The sequence below is a fragment of the Canis lupus genome, chromosome 1 (genome assembly GCF_048164855.1).
Source record: "Canis lupus baileyi chromosome 1, mCanLup2.hap1, whole genome shotgun sequence".
Lineage (NCBI taxonomy): Eukaryota > Metazoa > Chordata > Mammalia > Carnivora > Canidae > Canis > Canis lupus.
This window is the reverse complement of record NC_132838.1, coordinates 106,329,582-106,342,877: the sequence shown is the minus strand read 5'-3', so window position 1 is coordinate 106,342,877 and position 13,296 is coordinate 106,329,582. Positions and strand designations below refer to the sequence as shown.

Below are 13,296 nucleotides of genomic sequence, written 5' to 3'. Positions count from 1 at the left end.
ATAAGAAAACCGAGTTTCCATCAAGGCGGTTTCGCTCGGTTGTTAGGAAAGCACCTTGCTTTAAAAAAAAGAAAAAGAAAAAGAAAAAGAAAAAGAAAAGAAAAGAAAAGAAAAGAAAAGAAAAGAAAAGAAAAGAAAAGAAAAGACCCTGCTTTAGATTCTTTGCTCTCCTCCTTACTGGCTGTGTGACTGTGAGCAAGCGACTTGTTTCTCTTGCCCAGTTTCCTCATCTGCAAAATGGGCATAATAATGCCACTTAATCCTTGTGACAATTAAGTTAGTTGATATGTTTAAAAGCCCTTGGACCAGGGCCTGGCATATAGTAAGCATTCCAAAGATTCATTTGTTCAGTAAGTATTTATTGAAACCTTGGGGTGAGTGCCAGGAGCTGTCTTTGGGGCTGGGGATACAAAAGGGAACCAAACAACTATTATCTCTCCCAGAATCACAAGTCAGTACAAGGAAGGATTTGACCCCCGAGCCTCACTAATTCTAAACCCTAGGTTGATTATTAAGCTGCACCGTCTCTCATGGTCAAGGAGGCTGAAAAGAAAATACATAAAGGCGACCTCGCTCAGGCTTGACTATTAGAATGAACAAGAGCCATGTTGCCAAGTAGGGATTAGGGGGGTGTTGGGCTGGTCCCGGCTAATTATTTTCCATAGTCTTCCGGATCCAATCTACGTATTTGCAGACCTTGGTATAGACACCAGGCTTTCTGGTGACAGCACATGGATCCTGGCCCCAGGAGATAATGCCTTGAAGAGACCCGTCACAGACCAGAGGGCCCCCAGAGTCACCCTGGGCATGGAGAGAGAGACAACCAGTCAGAAAGGAGCAGTGGCCATGGGAGAGGGGCAGGGTTGGGCACTGTGTCGGGTAGGAGATGGGGATTGGGTTAGGAGTGGGGTGAAGATTAAGGATGGGGTTGGTGAGATGACTAGGGGTGAAGTTGGAGCTATGGGTGGCAGTAAAGATGGGGTCAGGGTTGATTGGAGGATGATTGGGGCTGGAAATAAGGGTGGGAATGTGGATGGAGCTGGAGATCCCGTGGAGGTTAAAAACGGGAACCAGGGGTGGACATGGAGTTGGGATTGCAGGGGGAGACGGAGTTAGGGTTGGGAATGAGACTGTGGACATTGATAAAGAGACGGTTGAGGTGAGAGATGGGAGTGAGGCTGTGGCAGGAGACCCAGGCCCTGCCCCCTGACCTGGCAGGAGTCCTTTCCCGATTCCAGAACACTGGCACACACCATGGTGTTTGTGATGTTGCCAGGGTAGGCCTTCTCACACTCCTCGTGGTTAATGATGGTGATGTTGGCACATCGCAAGGTGTGGGGCAGTTGCACTGTGGAAACGGCACAAAGGGGTATGGAAAACGAAGAGCCCCTGGTCCCCTTCCCCACCTGCAGTACCTCCTCTGTACCCACACTGTGGCCAGTCCCCGTCCTTCTTGCTTGACACCAACTCATCTCTCTCCTTGTAGCCATAGCACCAGGAATGCTAGCGAGTAAATTTATTATGCCAGCTGTTCTATATATACTATCTCTGATGCAGCCCTGGTAGGTGGGTGTGATTAGCCTCATTTTATAGAGAAGAAAACCTAGGTTCAGAGAGGTGAAGCCAGGTGCCTGCAGTCCTACAATTAGTAGGCTATGGATCTGGCACATTGTGTCTGACTCTGACACCCAGACTTTTGTCTCTACCCTCCCCAGCTCTCTTCCCCTCTTCTCTTTGATTAATCCCACCCCTGACACGCCCCAGGGAGCTTCCTCTCCTACTCTTGTGCTCTGGGACTCTCCCCTTTGAAGATCCTCTGGTTCCCTCTGTTCTTCCACAACCGTGATCACCCGCCCCCCCTCCTCCGCGCCCCCCTCTGGAGCCCCTACACTGGGGGCTGGATGTGGAGCCCCAGCCCGAAACGAGGCAGCGGGTGCCAGGGGTGACACAGTGTGATGACAGGGTGAGTGGTCGCACAGCCCAGGTGATGAAGGCTGCTCTGGTCATCTTCACCAGCATGATGTCATTGCGGTGGTCTTTGTTGGGGAGGCTATTGTTGAAGTCTGGGTGGGGGAAGGACTCGGTGGCCGATAGGGTCTGCTCGCACCCATCCCGCCGCTGGAGGTTGTGCTCCCCCAGATGAACTACATATCGGCTGAGGTGGGAGAGATGGTGGTCAGAGATGGAAGGTGGGGGAGAGGCAGGAGAGGGGAGGGATAGGGAGAGACATGGGGAAGGGGTGAGTGCACCTGAGAGGACAGAGGAATATAGCTCCACTTCTGACCTCATCCTCATTTCCCACTGAAGCCTCCTTTCCAACTATATCCCCATCCCAGCACCCAACCCCCTTCCCAGCGCCATCCCAATTCCCATGCCTTCCATCCATCCTTCCATCCTGGCTCCTTGTCCATCATCCATGCTACCCGGCCCATGCCCATCTCAGACCCTGTCATATTCTCCCCATCCCCAAGCCCCTCTCCATCCATCTCTCCATCTCCAGCCCCCTGCTGGCCCGCCCCAGCCCCCGCACCCACGGCTTGCGGCAGTGAGCTGCTGTCAGGAGCCATTTGGGAGCGATGAGGGTTGCCCCACAGAGCAGCCGAGTCTTCTGGAACAGAGCCACCTGCCAGGGCTGGGAATGAGGAGAGCACTCATACCCCTTGATGATCCTGGTCTCTGCCCTTACATGCCCTGGAGGGAAGTGAGGGCAAAAGAGGGGGCTCAGGCATAAGAGGACTCCCAGATGTGGGGGTAGGGAGAACAGAGGAGTGGGTGGCCCAGGCCCTAGCCTGGTGTCCCACTGGGATGCACTGTCTGGATGGACCGGATATTAAATGATTGAAATCTTTCTGTACTGGTTGCTCAGTGGCTACTGTGCTGTGCTGTTTGTGTCTTCTGCCCCACTGGGGCTGCCCTGGCCCCTCCCCTGGGACCCTCCTTGACCTCTCCCCTTTGTAACATCTAAAGAGATTATGCTTGGCCCAGCAAGGGGCATTCAGGACTTCATTATGGCTCATATATCCATTTAGATGCCCTATGGGTTAGCCCTATGGGTTGTTCTATATTTTCAGCATTGGCCCAGTCAATATCTAGGCATAGAGGGTTGAGGGATCATAGAGACTGGAAAGGGAGGCTCCTGCCCCCCGCCATCCCCCACCATACCTGTCACCAGAGCAAACATGATTAATCGAAGAATCATCATGGCCTGGAGAGGGGAGGGGCAGGCTCCAGGTTCTTCTGGAAACAAGAAGGGACAAGGGGCCTTGATCACTTTATGGGGCGACTAGGGAGGGACTGGTTCATGCCCTCTCCTCCCTTCCTGGCCTGCTCCGGCTCCCCCGCAGAGAGAAACAACAGGGTTTTCACAACGTCCCAGCCTCCAAACCTTTAAAATAAATCTATGGTATCAAGGTGACCTTGAGGGGGAGCTGATCTTGGCTAAAAGCTTCTTGTAAGTAGCCAAGGAGGATGTGGCAGATGCTGGGAGGGGCTTTGACTGGGGCAAGTCATTGGCTGGCCCTGTTTCAAGTCAGCCAGCGTACCTGCACCTGCGAGATGCATTTGGGAGCATGTTTTCCCTCTTGCCCACCTGAGACCCAGCCAGGCCCCAGCAGCTTGGGGCAGGAGAGCAAAGGGAACCAGTGCCACCCAGCATCCACCCCAGGGTGATATGGGCCCTATGAGGGCTGCCTGGGGTGCGGTAGGGGGTTCAGCCTGGGACGGTGCTCAGACCCTGTCCTTCTGAATCCCTGCCCCTTTGAAGGACAGCCAGATATAACTGGGTGGGGCTGACCAGGAGAAGGGTCTATGCCCTCAGCTGCCCTGGCCAGCAGTGGGGGAGGGGTGGGGGTGGAGGGCTGGATTCAGCTATCAGAGCGGGGATCAGAGGTCACTGAAGTTGGGGACAGCCAGTCGGAGAGACAGAGAGACAGAGAAGCAGAGGGCACCCACCCCAGCTGAGAAGGATAGAGCAGAAGGTACAGAGATAGAGGAGGCCTGGCTCACCCCAGGAGTGCAGGCTCCTGCAAGAGGGTCTTCCCTTCCCTCCCGACTCACGCACCCACGGGCTTTGGGACGGGGACTCTGGGTGCCCACTGGTGGCACTGGCAGCTGCCGCGGTGTGGCTCAGAGGCAGATTGGGTCAGAGCATCAGGCACCAGGCAGGTGCAGGATGGCCTGGATGACTGGGCCTCCTGGCCCTGCCTTACTGCCCTGGGGGTGGGGTGTGTGTGCCTGCCCACCGCCTGCCTGCTTCTGTCACCTCCCCAAGCCCCTCTTCTCTCTGTTTCTCCCTCTACGCCCTGCATCCTTCCCCGTCAGGCTGTCTGTCAGTCTGTGAGTCTGTCTCTTCATCTCTGTCGGTTGCTGCCTCTCTTGAATGCTGCGTGTCATGTTTCTCTTTGCCTCCCTATGCCTGTGCCTTTCTCTCTCTCTGTCTCTGTCTCTCTCTCTCTCTCTCTCTCCTCCCCCTCCCTCCCTCCCTCTCTCTCTCCCTCTCCCTCCTCCTCCATATCTCTTTCTGCAGGACTGCTTTAAAACTTTATCTTTCTTTGTGTCTCTCTGTCTCTGCCTCCGTCCACCTCTCTCTCTCTCTCTCTCTCTCTCTCTCTCTCTCCCCACCTGGATCTCCCAGCCTCTGTGTCTCTCCTGTCCCTGCTCCTCCCTCCCCACAGACCAAGCCCAGGTGGGCCTCTGACCTTCTCTGGGCCCTCCCTTCTCCATTCCAAGGAGGGGGGAAACTGGGGCGTCACAGAGGTGGGGCTGCTGCCAGCCGAAGGGGCAGGACGGGAGGGTGGGGGAGGCAGGTTGGGGCCTGTGGGAGTCAAGGCTCAGGAGAGGGAGTCAGCCCTCTTGCAAGGCCCCAACCCCTTGTGCTCCTCTGGGGCTTCCCTTCTGCCACACTTCCCTCCACCCCCCTCTCCTGCCTCTGCCTCCCAGGAACCCTGGGGCCCCCCAAATCCAGCTGTGGCACTTACTCGCTGTGAGACTTAGGTCCGATGACTTCCGAGTCTGAGCCACCTCAATTTCCTGTCTGCCGATCCCTCTATCTCCGGGCCTGCTTGTTATCAGTGAGATCTTCCTGCCTCCCTGTCTTGCCCTCCTCTCTCCCCTAACCAGAAGTGGGGCAAGATGACTGGGTATGGGCTCCTAAGGCAGCCAGCCCTGGCCTCAAACCCCGGCTCTGCCTCTTCCTACCACAGTGACGTGAGCCAAGGAACTCCACCCCGCTGAGGCTCAGTTTCTTCATCTGCGAGATGGGGGGACAGCCCTGCCTTGGGGTGGTTGGGATGAGGACTCCACGGGAGCCAAATGTAGCAGACTCCCAGCAGGAAGATTCCCACACCATCACCATCACCCCTCACTCTCACACCCCCTAGCTCCCCTCCCATTCACTGAGGAGAAGCTCCCTTTGCACCTCCTGGATGGCGGTGAAGACAGAACCCAAGGGATGGGCAGGACTATTTTAAGACCTAGGCTGTGTCCTCCTGCTTTCCAAGGCTACACCCCACCTTCTATCATTACAGACGTATTAAAATGAACCCACATCCCACATTAAATATAATGTGTGCTCCACAACTCCAGCAAAGTGAAGTCAGAATTGGCTAGGTGGAAGAGTGTTACATTTTATAGATATTTAATTTGATGGTCATGAATTTTGATTTTTTCAATTTTCATTTGGTATTTCGGGGCCAGTAATATTTCCCCCCTCAGGTCTTTCATGAGCATGGTTCCTAGAGTGCTGGATGGAGGGGGAAGAAATGGCCCTCATTTTTATTGTTATGAGTAACTTTCTCCACCCCATTGCTGTGTGACCCCCTAAGGGAAAACCCTCGCCCTCTGTGATCTCTATTTCTACACCTGTGAGTAGGAGAACTGATGAGCTTCCCTCCTGCGTCCACCAGCACTAGGATATCAAATAGACAAACATCGTTCCTTCCAGTTATATTTATTCGGATAGTCAGACATTCCTCCCTCCCCCGACCACGGGACCTAGAAGCGCTGGCTGGAGGGGGAGTTCTGGGAGGAAGATCCCCAGCCCAAGAAGAGTGGGAGCCAGGGGTGATAACGGAAGAGGTGTTGATGCTCGGAGGGTTCAGTCAGTGTAGCCCCCAAGCTGAGGGGTGGAAGGTGGAGGTGGAGGGAGCACGTTAGTTGTTCCTCATGACCATCCGGATCCAGTCCACATATTTGCAAATATTGGTGTAGACTCCCGGGATGCCTTTTTGGCCACAAGGCTCCACGGTCCCCCAGGACACCAGACCCTGAAGGACGTTTCCGCACACCAGGGGCCCCCCAGAGTCGCCCTGGAATACAGAAGGAGAAGGAGCACCGAATGAATACGGGAGAAATCCTGTTCTCATTTTCCTTTCCCCGATCCCCAAGCCCATCGCCAGGCCTTGAAGACGGTGGCTCCGACCAAGCCGGGTTATCAGAGAGTAGAGCATTGCTGAGTTCCCACGTTCCTGGCACAGCGATGACTGACCAATAGAGAAGAACACACTGTTCCTGGGGGGCCAATCCCAGGGAAGGCCGGGCCCCATAAAGGGGCAGGGAAGGGGGCTCTCAAGGACATTGGCTGGAGCTCTGGCCAATGAGCGAAGAGAGTGTCTTCAATGACCAATCTCGGGGAAGGAGGTGGGGAACCGTGAGAGTCCTGTAGAGGATGACTGGCTGGGACCCTGACCAATGAGGGAAAGAGCACAACCACTAGTGGCCAATCCCAGCAAAGGAAGGCGGGATCTATAAACATTCTCTCAGGCCCCGAGGCTGGAGCCTTGGCCAGTCAGGTGGGGCAGCCTCCAACCCGGAGGACCTAAGAGAGCAAGGTAGCAGAATTCAAGGGCAGGAGAGTCCACCAGCCTCCTTTCCTGCCTCCATCCTAGATCCTCTCACTCTTGCCTGGGCCAGCATCAATTGGAGGACATATGGAGAGAGACAACCGGTTACACGCCTCAATTCCAAATCCTTGCCAGCTCTTTACCTTCCCCCATCTTCTCTTCGTCTCTTCCTCTTCCTCTCCTGTGCCCCTCCCATCTTTCCTTCTCTGTTCTCTCCCTCCCTCCCACCCCTCCTTCTCTCTGCCCTCCTTCCATCACCTGGGTCTCCCTGCCTTATCCTGCGCCTCCCCTTCTTTCTGACCACATCTCTCTCTCCCTCATCCTCCCTGCTCTGTCTCCTACTTCCAGCCTGGGTGACCAGGCACTGACTGCGTCCACTCACCTGGCAGGCATCCGCCCCTTCGGTGCCGCTGGCACACACCATGTTGTCCGTGATTCTCCCTGGGAACACAGCCCGGCAGGCAGCACTGGAAACAATGGAGACATTGAGGCACTGGAGCAGGTCCGGAAATGGGTCTGGAATGGAAGATAGAAGCCACAGCGTTCCCCAAAGCTCCCTATTTGGGAGCCACCTCCCCCCACTCAAGGAAGCAAGTATAAGTCTATACCCTGCCCTTTTCCTGTGACCCCCCACTACAATCTGCAAACTTCTAAATTTCAGATTTATGACCTCATTTCATAGTGACCCTTGCCCCAGTTCATTGACCCAGTCTCCTGACCTTTAACCTATGACTCTGAGTGCCATAACTCGAGACATTCTTTGTCTCTCCAACCTCAGAAGCAACGAATCTGGACCCACTTTTATTCTTAAATTCCAGATGCTCTGACCTTTAACCTTCAGTCTTATACTTAGATCGCAACTTGACTTCAAGTTAAGGTCCCTCTCTGTCTCCAGACCCCACATTTCTTGTCTTCTCTTAAGCTTTCTTTTTTTTTTTTCTCTTAAACTTTCAAACTCAGCTATAAACCATTGGTCCCAACTCCAAAGTGACTTATAATCCCTGTTTATTTGACCCCGGACTCCATGACCCCTAACCTCTAGGGCTTCAAATCCCAGACCAGTGATCCCTGATTGAATCCTAGTTTCCACACTCAGATTATGGCCAGCTTGTGCAACATCTGGATCCCATGTCCTCAACTCTACAGTGACCTCTAACACCAGAGTCCATGACCCCTGACTCCAAGATCCTATCTCTATATGCCCTTTGCTACAGTTTGATGGCCCCTGCCATTGCTCTGGCTTCTAACCACATCCCTGACCCATGACTTCTGGCTTTGTACCCAACCCCTTAACTACTTTGAATCCCAAGACCCCTGATCCACCATGATCTCTGACCCCAAACCACAATCCTCATGTTTGACTCTTGATCCATCCTTCCGCTGAAATGGCATGACTCCTGATCTCTCACCCTACACCCCAGACTTTGCCCATCCTGAACCCTGACCCCGATGCCCCCTTACTCCAGAGTTGATTGGTGATGCCCCAGCCTGAGATCTGGCATTTGGTGCCAGCCACTGCACAGGTGGTGGGCAGGGGAAGGGGCTGGATGCTGCGAGTCAAGGGGACGGGGGTGCCCAGTCGCAGGAGCCGGATGTCATTGTCATGGCTGTGCTGGGCTCCCTGGTAACTGGGGTGGGTCATGGAGAAGCCACTTCGCCGAATCTTCTCCGTCCAGTCCAGCCTGCTGAGGCTATGCTCCCCCAGGCGCACCCAGTACCTGCTGGGGGTCAAGGTGGCTCAGCGAGGGTGGGGTGGGCCCCTGGCTCCCAGGCCCCACAGCCTCTCTCTGCTGCTCTGCACCTCCATGGCCGTCCTCACTTTCTGACAAGCTTGCTCTATCTCTCTCCATCTCTCATCTCTTTCACCATCTTTCCACTTCCCCTGTTTGCCTCCTTCTCCTCCTGAGCCCCTGCATCCCTGTCCCTTTCTGATTCTCTTCACTGAGGCAGGGACATCCATCTGTCATGCTCCCTGCTCTGTTCCCACCACCTAGAGGCTGCCTGGGCTGTCAGTGGAAGCAAAGAGTGAGTCATGAGACAACTCTCTCTGTTCTTTCCCTGAATCAATCCATTCTTTGTGCCTGAAATTCCTTTTGAAAAAAAGCTCAGAGTTTCAGACCTAGAAATCCCGGTCTCCTCATTTTGTAGATGGGATCGCTGAGGCCCAGAGAGATTGCCCAGGTTGGGTCAGGGAAAGCCTGAGTGGTGACTGAGGTCATATGGGAAGGAAGGGGAACATGAGGGAATGGGAACAAGAAGGTGGGCAGGTGCCAGGACCCTTCCCGCCCTCCACTCCACCCACCCCACCTAGCCCCAGCCCAGGCCCATTGTTGAGGAAGTCCTATTTCTTGTCTAAACTATTTCTTGTCTAACCTCTTGCTGCAGGACCATCTCCTCACTCCTTGGCACCTCCCTCTTCTGAACCTCTACCCTGAGGGCTCCTCTCCCATCACCCTTCCTTTGCCTACCCCTGGAAGGAACCACCCAGACAGGGACTTACCTGCCACTGCAGTGAGCAGCTGTGAGGACCCACCTGCGGTCAATGAGGACCCCCCCACAGCGCAGGTTGGCGCCCTCAAACAGCCCCACCTGCCAAGGCTGTGAGTGACGGGCACACTCCTTGCCTTTGACAATCTTCTCTGTGGCCGGTTGGCTGAGCCCTGAGGACAGGGGTGTGGGCCAGAGGGATGGGGTCAGAGATCTAGAGATTGGGGATCAGAGATAGGAAGAGAGATGCAGAGATGAAGACAGAGAGAGGAAGAGAAAGGTTAAAAAACAGAGAGATGCTTAAAGAAAGGAGGGAGACAGAGACAGAGATTCACAGATAGAGAGAAGAGAGAGGGCATAGTGACAGGAAGAAACAGAGTAGAGATTGATCAAGATTCAGGGGGACAGAGGTGGCAGGGCCCCGAGACCCAGAGGTGAGTGGAGGCACAGAGGCAGCCTCCTACCCTCTTCAGTGCCAGGCTGGGGACCAGACCTGGAAGGAAGTTAGGGCCTCCTGTTGGGGAGAAAGGGACCCCCCCACCCCGGGGAACTCACCAGTAACACAGAAGAGCAACAGGATGCTGGAACCCAGGGTGACCCACCTCCAGGTCCTGGGAAATGTGGGGGAATCTCAGAGATGGCCCTTTTCCTGCCAACCTACCCCTCCTGCCAGCAACTCCAAGAGGACGACAGGATGCCTGCCCATTCCCCTCTCTGTCCACCTTGGGTGTCACCCCATTGGTGATCATCTGCCCCCTCCTCACCTTGTCCCTCTGCCTGCTGGGTCCTCCATGTGGTTGTCACAATTTCAGACTGTCTGTCTCTGCTCTCTCTGTCCACTACCTGCCTTCCTGTCATCCACCCACCACTCTGCTAGTCAGCTCTCCCACTGTCCACCTGGCTTCTCAGCCACCTGTCATGCTGCCCCACCTGTCCCCCTCCTTCTGTCTGTCTGCCCCAGACCGGCAGCTGACACAGCTTTTAACTCTCTTTGTCCCAGCCCATGCAATTTCCGGGTTGAGGGAAGAGGACCAGGAAGACATGGGGTGGGGCACCCTCTAATCCTGTAGAAACTCTTCTCAGCTAATGGCACCTAATTGAGCTTTACAATGAAAGGGGGGAGGGGGCGGGGGAGAGCCCTGGATGGTTGTGGGGGAAAGATTCAACCCCACTCTTTCTCCCTTCCTCTCCAAGCCAGCACCCGAGACCCGTGACTCAATGTGATCTGGGAACTGGGTTCTAATCCCGTTTCCCGGTGAAGAAGGCTCAGGGAGGGTGGGGCACCAACACTAGGCCCCTCCCCACCCTGTGCAGAAAGTGGGCAAGAGGGTGAGTGGCTAAGAGCTCAGAACAGTGCAAGAGAGAGGCTGAGAAAGCCAGAGCAGAGAGAGCCCAGACAGAGAAGAGAAGGAAGAGATTTCAAAATAGGGCATCAGGAAGAGACTGAAGACATTTCCAAACGAGTTCCCCTGGAGTTGATCCTAACTGAATCTTCTAAAGGCACAGTCCACCTTGTTCTCCACCAAGAAGCCCGCTCTTCCTATCTGCACATGGTCGATTTATCTAATTCCATGAAACTTTGTGGGGTTCTTTTCCTTACATGAAGGCCTCCACTGAGAAAGGGACAGGCGACTGAGAGAGAACCAGGGACAAGACAGTCTGTGCTTTCTTCAGCTTTTGATTCATTTTGAGATACGAGCTAACTCAACACCTCTCTATTTCTGGATAGCTGGGGGCTCTGCTTTATTGAGGTGCAATTTGCATGTCATAAAATTCACCCTCAGCTCCATTCCAGAGCTGCCATCTGGAACACACACCAGCACTGCCGGTTCCCATGGCTTTTCAGGAGAAGCTGGAAATTCAGATTTATGGTAGGACATTTCCTGATTTTAAAATATTGGCAGGGCACCTGACTGGCTCAGTCAATAGAGCATGTGTGACTCTTGATCTCAGGGGTTGTAAGTTCAAACCCTACACTGGGTGTAGAGATTACTTAAAAACAATAAGAAAACTTTAAAATAAAATCAAATATTGGTAAACAACAACAACAACAAACAACTATGGGCCCCACCTCTCTCTCTCGACTTCTTTCTGACTCTACTTTTTAAAAATGCTTTATTTTTTAATGATTTCATTTATTTGAGAGAGAGAGATAGTGAGTGAAAGAGAGCATGAGTATGGGGGGAGGGAGAAGCAGACTCCCCACTGAGCAGGGAGCCCCATGAGGGCCTTGATTCCAGGACTATGGAATCACAACCTGAGCCGAAGGTAGACGCTTAATCTACTGAGCTACCCAGGTGCGCCTCTGCCTCTACTTTTTAAAAGTAAAACTCATATAACATAAAATTTAGCACTTGAACCATTTTCAAGTCCACAATTCAGTGAATTCCACCACACTCAAAATACTCTGCAACCATCACCACAATCTAATTCCAGGACATTTTCTTCACCTCCCAGAAGAGACTCTATACCCATTTGACTGAGGTCCATCACATGAGGAATGGTAAATAAAATATGGTCTATCCACACTACAGAGCACTTATTCAGCCAGAAAAAGGAGTGTAGCACAGACACCTACAGTATAGATGAATTTTGCAAACAATACGCTAGGTGAAAGAAGACAGTCACAAAGGCCACATGTTGTATGGTCCCATGTTTGGTGCAAACATCCAAAACAGGCATCTCCATAGGGACAAAAGCAGATTGGTGGTGCTGGGGCTGCAGGGAGTGGGGAGTGGCAACCTAGTGGTTCTCTTTTGACATACAGACTGGCAGCTTGTGGCTCCTGGAAAAAGCAAATCCCTTCTTTTGTAGCTGGAGGCTTAAAAAGGGCATGGACTGGCTCACAGCCTCCGGCCCTCAGGGAAAGCTCTGAGCACTTTTGCCACCCTCCCTGCCTGCCCCCCCACCCCTCACCGCTGCCGAGAGCTCCCTGAGCTCTCAAGTCTCAAGCTCCTGTGCTCTACTCATGGGCATCATTGCAAGCTCAATATGCAGTCTGTTCCCTAGAGAGAACCCAGCCACCCCAACACCCGGGACAAGGGCCCCCAGCATGGAGACCATCACAGATGTGGAAACTGAAGCAGGACTAGATTAAAGTCACTCGCCCACAGCCAGGCAGCTGGCAAGTGGCAGAACCAGAGTTTGAACCCAAGCAGGGTGGCGAACCCTGCTGGTTGGTGAACCCAACCAGCCAAGCAGGCTGGCTCCAGAGCCTATATCATTAATCATCGTCCAGAGATATGAATGAACAAATGAATGGCTAACTGAATGAGTGCAGGGGTGAACGGAGGAAGACATGAATGTCCCTACAGGTTTCAAAGAAGAAGGCTAGGGATCCCTGGGTGGCGCAGTGGTTTAGTGCCTGCCTTTGGCCCAGGGCGTGATCCTGGAGACCCGGGATCAAATCCCATGTTGGGCTCCAGATGCATGGAGCCTGCTTCTCCCTCTGCCTATGTCTCTGCCTCTCTTTCTCTCTCACTGTGTGACTATCATAAATAAAATAAAATAAAATAAAAAAGACAAAGAAGAAGGCTAGCTTTTGGAATCCTAAGCCAAAACCTCAGCTCATGCCAGGACTCACTGGGGACCATCAGGCTTTGGATCAACCTTAGATTGTTCAACCGAACAGTGGGGTTGGGAGGCAGCTCCTTGTCTGCACACCACTTCCTCAAACGAGGCACAAAAGATGGGTACATGGAGACACTCTCAAAATTGCCCTTCCCAGTTTCTTTCTGAAGAAGAAATTTTCAAAGCTGAAATCTTTAAATCTTTTTTTTCTCAGCTGTAAAGAACTATCTGCTATAACTTGGGGCTGTTCTTTGTCTTTTGTCTCTCTCTCTCTACACCTCTCTCTCTCTCTCCCTCTCTCTCTCTCTCTCTTACTCTCTCTCCTATTTCTCTGTCCCATTCATTCACTCATGCATTCACTCAACAAACATTTTTGAGATGTCCTGTGTGCCTGACCCTC

At 53.3% G+C, this 13,296-nt stretch overlaps 2 protein-coding genes across 3 annotated transcripts; both read right to left on the bottom strand.

Moving 5' to 3' along the window:
* Positions 1 to 338: 338 nt before the first annotated feature.
* KLK11 (kallikrein related peptidase 11) lies at positions 339 to 5,174 on the bottom strand. The gene is made up of 6 exons (XM_072769715.1): positions 4,977 to 5,174; positions 3,163 to 3,237; positions 2,535 to 2,691; positions 1,890 to 2,155; positions 1,212 to 1,348; positions 339 to 801 (listed from the first exon to the last, which is right to left on the bottom strand). Exons 2-6 carry the CDS (start codon positions 3,200 to 3,202, stop codon positions 649 to 651), a joined length of 753 nt encoding a protein of 250 aa, XP_072625816.1. The 5' UTR covers positions 3,203 to 3,237; positions 4,977 to 5,174; the 3' UTR covers positions 339 to 648.
* A 757-nt stretch (positions 5,175 to 5,931) lies between these two features.
* Positions 5,932 to 10,283, bottom strand: KLK12 (kallikrein related peptidase 12). 2 transcript variants are annotated; one of them, XM_072810801.1, is made up of 6 exons: positions 10,091 to 10,283; positions 9,882 to 9,937; positions 9,340 to 9,499; positions 8,301 to 8,557; positions 7,222 to 7,355; positions 5,932 to 6,305 (listed from the first exon to the last, which is right to left on the bottom strand). In XM_072810801.1, exons 1-6 carry the CDS (start codon positions 10,117 to 10,119, stop codon positions 6,150 to 6,152), a joined length of 792 nt encoding a protein of 263 aa, XP_072666902.1. In that variant the 5' UTR covers positions 10,120 to 10,283; the 3' UTR covers positions 5,932 to 6,149. The 2 variants fall into 2 exon arrangements, with proteins under 2 accessions (XP_072666902.1, XP_072666844.1); XM_072810743.1 differs by having other exon boundaries at positions 8,301 to 8,560; positions 10,091 to 10,282.
* Between the last annotated feature and the right edge of the window lie 3,013 nt (positions 10,284 to 13,296).